The 5,740-nt window shown below is 38.7% G+C and overlaps 1 protein-coding gene across 1 annotated transcript; it reads left to right on the top strand.

Moving 5' to 3' along the window:
* Positions 1 to 230: 230 nt before the first annotated feature.
* Positions 231 to 2,165, top strand: LOC134716848 (uncharacterized). Its single transcript, XM_063579859.1, has one exon. It carries the CDS (start codon positions 231 to 233, stop codon positions 2,163 to 2,165), a length of 1,935 nt encoding a protein of 644 aa, XP_063435929.1.
* The last annotated feature ends 3,575 nt before the right edge of the window (positions 2,166 to 5,740 follow it).

The following is a 5,740-nucleotide window of genomic DNA, read 5'->3' as shown; positions in this document are numbered from 1 at the left end:
ATACATTGAAATGAAACCATATACTATGTGAATTTGTTAACTTTCATGCATGATTTGCTGTACCTTATGTTTTTATTTTTGTAGAATATTCCTTCAGGAATAAATTGATTTAAAAAAAAATATCTCTTTTGGGGGGGTTATATTAGGTCCTGATTGACATAAGACAACTTGCATTATGATAACGATAAAACTCGCATAAAGAAAAAATATATAATGCCGTCGGTAAAGTCATGATAAAATCATCTGATTTTCTTAATTGTTTTACAGCTACTGGTAAAAGACATGCTTGCGATGATGACTGTGGAGGTAATGCAAACCACGGCATTGGATTGGGCGGTGGAGTTGGTGGCGGAGTTGGTGGCAAAATTGGTGGATCCTTCAGTAGCAAATTCAAATCCAGCTTCAGTTCATCGAGTGGTGGATCAGCAAACATTGGTATAGGCAGCGGAGCAGGCTTAGGTGTAGGCGGTGGAGTTGGATTAAGCACTGACAGTGGCTTAAACTCGATTTCAAGCTCAGGTGTAAGCGGAGGAATTGGATTCGGCTCTGGCGGTGGCTCATCAAGCTCGATGTCAAGCTCACATGTAGGTGGTGGAGTTGGATTCAGCTCTGGCGGTGGTTCATCACACTCGATGTCTAGTTCAGGTGTCAGTGGTGGAATTGGAATCGGCTCTGGCGGTGGGTTATCAAACTCGATATCTAGCGGAATTGGTATAAAAATGAAGAGTGGATTTTCTCAAGGTGGTAGTGTTGGACTTAAAGGACGCGTTGGAATGGGAACTGGATTTGGTGGCGGAATTGGAAGTAGTGGTAGTATAGGTGTAGGCGGTGCAGGTGGTATTTCTGGTGCTAGTGTAGGTACATCAACTGGTGGTATATCAAAAGTCAGTGTTGGTAGCAGTGGCTCATTTGGAGGAAATATCGGTGGAGGCATTGGTATGAAAGTCAATGCTGGCCATTCAGGTGTAAACAGAGTGGGGATGAGTGGCAGTAGTGGTATAGGTGGAGGAACATCTGGCTCAGTTAGTGGAAACTTAGCTGGAAGTATCTCTAGATCTGGTAGTGATAACGATCAAAATGGTTCAGTTGGTGGTAATGGTAACGATGATGATAATGGAAATGGTGGTGAAACAATAATGGCTATTTCTGGCGGCAATAATGGTGAAACAAGATTGGGAATTTCTGGTGGAAGTGGTGGTGAAACAAGAATAGGAATATCTGGAGGAAGTGGTGGTCAAACAAAAATTGGCATTTCTGGTTCTAGTTCTGGTGCAGATAACAATAACAGGGCTGTAGGTGTTAATGTTAAATCCTCACAGACAAGCAGTGGTACGAGTGGCGTAAGTGGAATAAGAATGCGTATACAAACTGGAGGTTCTGGTGGAAGCAATGGTGCCGCTGATGCGGGTGTGTCTGGTAACGGAGGTGCTCAGATTGACAGCAGTGTTGGTGGTTCTGGTGGAATCGACGGGGCCGCTGGTAATGGAGGTACGCAGATTGGTGGCAGTGTCGGTGGTTCTTCTGGTATTTTATCAAGTTTGTCACATTCTGGTTCTGCTGGTGCCAGTCAAGGAGGATTACAGGCTACACATGATTCTGGTATGTCTGGTAACATCGGCGGTGGAGTAGGTGGAAGTGTAACTGGTGCTGGATCCACTGGGTTAGGTAGTAGTTCCAGTAAATCTGCGTCTATCAGAGGGCGGGTTGGAGAAGATATTGGGATTAAGATAAAATCTGGTGTTTCTGGAGGAAACATGGGTATGGCTGGTGGTAGCGTCCAAGGTGGTGGTACTTCGGCATTTTCTAGTTCTAGCAGTTTAGATGGTGGTAGTTCATTTGGGTCGAGTTTAGCACAGTCTGGCGGTACAGGGTCTGGCATTAACGTTAAAACAGGCATTTCCTCGAGTGGAGGTGTCCCATCTTCTGGAGGAGCTGTGATGGGTGGTGGATCAAATGCACATAGTAGCGCTTTTGCAACAGGTTCCAGTTCGTCAAAGTCAAATGCAAAGTCAAGCTCAAGTTCTAATAGCAGTGGCTCAAGTTTTAGTTCCAGTTTTAGCAGCAGTATTGGTGGTAGTGGATCAGGTGGGGCAAAGGCAGGAGGTGGAGGAAAATGGGGTGGAAGTTCTGGGAAATGGAATGGAAAATATAAAGACAATGCGTAATTCAAATAAAAAATAATAAACTACTCAAAAACATTTTGCGTTTTTATGTACAAGTAGCTATATATATAAATCGTAACATGTAGCAGATGTTCTAGTTGCTCTAGATGAACAAAAACTGACTAAGAGTTTGTTGCCGCAGTGAGTAACAAACTCACATTATAGGTACCAGGGTTAAAACTTTTCATGTATAAATAAGACCAACCAGTGACGCTCGCATGAAAAGGTTAAATACTTCAAATTTAGTATAAAGAATAATCTAGTATTGAAAACCCCAAATTACGAAAGGTTTTGCTACGGAAGCTAAATTTATGTATTCCTAGTGAAGATTTTTTTTAGTATTTCGAAAAATTCAGAATTTTGTAATTAATGAAATCATCGAAATGAACGTATCAACGATAATTCATGTGGCCATAGAAGTTATGGGCTCCTGAAACCCTAGGGATTTTTCTGTAGCCTGGAAAACAGCTGTGTTAAGTTTTAGACGAAGCATGTTTAAAACACCACTAAAGAAAGAAGAAATTGATAAAGTAGGCTGAATCGAATGCTATACAAAAAAAAACCAGAATGAACTTCAGTCCCAAACTTTATGCTGGATGATTGTAGCAAAGTAACATTACTGATCATGTAAAAACGAAGCTGAATTCTAATAATAAAAAAAGAAGAGCTGCGTTCCAAAGTCCAACGCTGATACACTCATTTTGTTAGTCCAACAGCAATTACTTAATCAATATGGTTTTGATTGTTTTTGATTTTTTCCTAAAAAATCTTTTTGAATTTTTTTCTTCAATTTTTAAGGGGCATAAGTCATTTGATCGGCTATAATTATCGAAACTTTCAAACCTTTCAAATATTATACACCTTTGATATACATTTCATAATGTGATGAGAAATGTATGTGTGAGAGTGCTCAAAGGCAATGTGTAATATAAATTACATTTCAAAGAGATAATTCATGTAAACATAGTTGATCTTAGGGCATGAGAGAACGACCATTTTATATTCAGGAAGGTTTGGGCTGGAGGATTTTTTTTGCGGATTGACATTGATTTTGTTCTTACACGCGTCTTTTTTACCTCACTTTTGTACATAATTGTTTCCGGATTTTGGGTTCATTTACATCATGTCTTATAAAAGGTTATTTATATTCAGCTCTTACAAGGCCAGCATATTTATTTTTAAAATCATCCTTCCCACAGGTTATCAAATGTTCTTCCCATGAAAGAGTCGTGTCCTGATACTAATTTCTAGTTAGGCAAAGGAGATAAAGGCACCATCGGGGTGCTGCTTTAAAGGAGATTATTCATCTGCGAAAATCCAGTCTTTAAAGAGTTTTAGCATTAAAAGATGAAAAAGACGATTTTAAAAGTCTACTTGATGAATTTGGTGCAAATGTTCCGTGCACACCAATTAACCAAATAATCCAATGGATATATAATGTCCCAAATCTGATTAGAAATATTTGCATATTTATGGTAAACCCAAATCTTTCGGAGAAAGATAAGAAGTTAGCAATCTCCTTTAACTCTGCTTTCCGCTATATAGATGATGTTCTTTCACTAAATAGTTCAAAATTTGGTGACTATGTGGAACGCATCGAACTAGAGATAAAGGATACTTCAGATACAGTTAAGTCGGCTTCATATCTTGACTTACATCTAGAAATTGACAATGAGGATCGGTTGAAAACAAAACTTTACGACAAAAGAGATGATTTCAGCTTTCCAATTGTGAACTTTCCATTTCTAAGTAGCAACATTCCAGCAGCACCTGCATACGAGGTGTATATCTCCCAATTGATACGATATTCCCGTGCTTGCATTTTCTATCATGCATGATTTTCTTGATAGAGGGTTGCTGCTCACAAGGAAGCTATTTCCACCACGAGTTGGTTGATCGTTATGGAATAACCGTTTCACAAATGATATCGAATATGTTCCGTACGTCGTAGCTACAATCCCCTTCCCTTTCATGAATGCGACCTACCGAATTACACTATTTACCGGATTTGATATCACATAAGCAACACGACGGGTGCCACATGTGGAACAGGATCTGCTTACCCTTCCGAAGCACCTGAGATCACCCCTAGTTTTTGGTGGGGTTCGTGTTGTTTATTCTTTAGTTTTCTATGTTGTGTCATGTGTACTATTGTTTGTCTGTTTGTCTTTTTCATTTTTAGCCATGGCGTTGTCAGTTTGTTATTCGGCAGGTCACATTCATGAAAGGGAAGGCGCTGGTCCAAATTGTTCACCCTTGCACCCATTAATGCGACACTGCATCACCCCTGTGGTTTAAAAGAACTCAATAGTTTTCCATATTTTGTTCATCACAATCGCCTCTTCAAATAGTTTTATTTCCATCCTTACGCATAGTTATATTCTTTAATTCAGTCACAGACCGCCGATATCACGGGTGTGTTCTAGTTCATATTAAATTTGTACACATAGACATATTCGACGTTTTGATATTGATCCAGATTAATCAATAGTTACTCGCAGTATCGCAAGTATGTTAATACCATAGGCAAAACAATTGTCCATGTACGTATACCGGGGACTCGGGTCATTGATCTGAGCGTCACTGATGAATCTTATGTAGACGAAACGCGCGTCTGGCGTATTAAATTATAATCCTGGTACTTTTGATAACTGTTAACACCACTGGGTCGATGCCACTGCTGGTGGACGTTTCGTCCCCGAGGGTATCACCAGCCCAGTAGTCAGCACTTCGGTGTTGACATGAATATCAATTATATGGTCATTTTTATAAATTTTCTGTTTACAAAACTTTGAATTTTTCGAAAAGCTAAGGATTTTCTTTCCCCAGGAGTAGATTTCCTTAGCCGTATTTGGTACAACTTTTTTGAATTTTGGGTCCTCAATGCTCTTCAACTTTGTATTTGTTTGGCTTTTAAACTATTTTGATCTGAGCGTCACTGATGAGTCTTATGTAGACGAAACGCGCGTCTGGCGTATTAAATTATAATCCTGGTACTTTTGATAACTGTAATATATCCTTAGATCATACCCATGCACCCTTCTTCTGGAATAAACAGTATTTTTTTCCCCTTTGTTTCCATTCATAGTATATTTTCTGTCTATGGAATATACATATATGACTATAAATTTTCATGAACTACATCAAAAATTCTTTGCATGGAGTCGCGCATCCTTCCCATGTATAAACTTGAATAGTAGCTTATATTTTTATAGAGGTTTGACTCGGTTACAATAACAATTGGAAATAATATTTCGTGTTCTATCATTAATACGTTCAAGAGCATATCGTACTTTTGTGGTTACATGGTCTGAAGGACATGGTAACACAAGGGAGATAGATATCTCAATCTTCTTAATTTTCACAATTTCTACAAAAAAATGCCTGTTCCAAGTCAGGAATATGACCGTTGTTTTCCATTCGTTTGATGTGTTTGAGATTTTGATTTTGATATTAGATTAGGGACTTTCCATTTTGAATTTTCCTCGGAGTTCGATATTTTTGTTATTTTGCATTGACAACATTTAAAGGTTCTTTTATAGTACTCTATTTTACCGTTTGACTGTGAGTAAAAGTGA

This window comes from Mytilus trossulus, chromosome 4 (assembly GCF_036588685.1).
Source record: "Mytilus trossulus isolate FHL-02 chromosome 4, PNRI_Mtr1.1.1.hap1, whole genome shotgun sequence".
In the NCBI taxonomy this organism is placed as follows: domain Eukaryota; kingdom Metazoa; phylum Mollusca; class Bivalvia; order Mytilida; family Mytilidae; genus Mytilus; species Mytilus trossulus.
The sequence above is the reverse complement of the archived record's forward strand: the minus strand, read 5'-3'. Positions and strand labels throughout refer to the sequence as shown.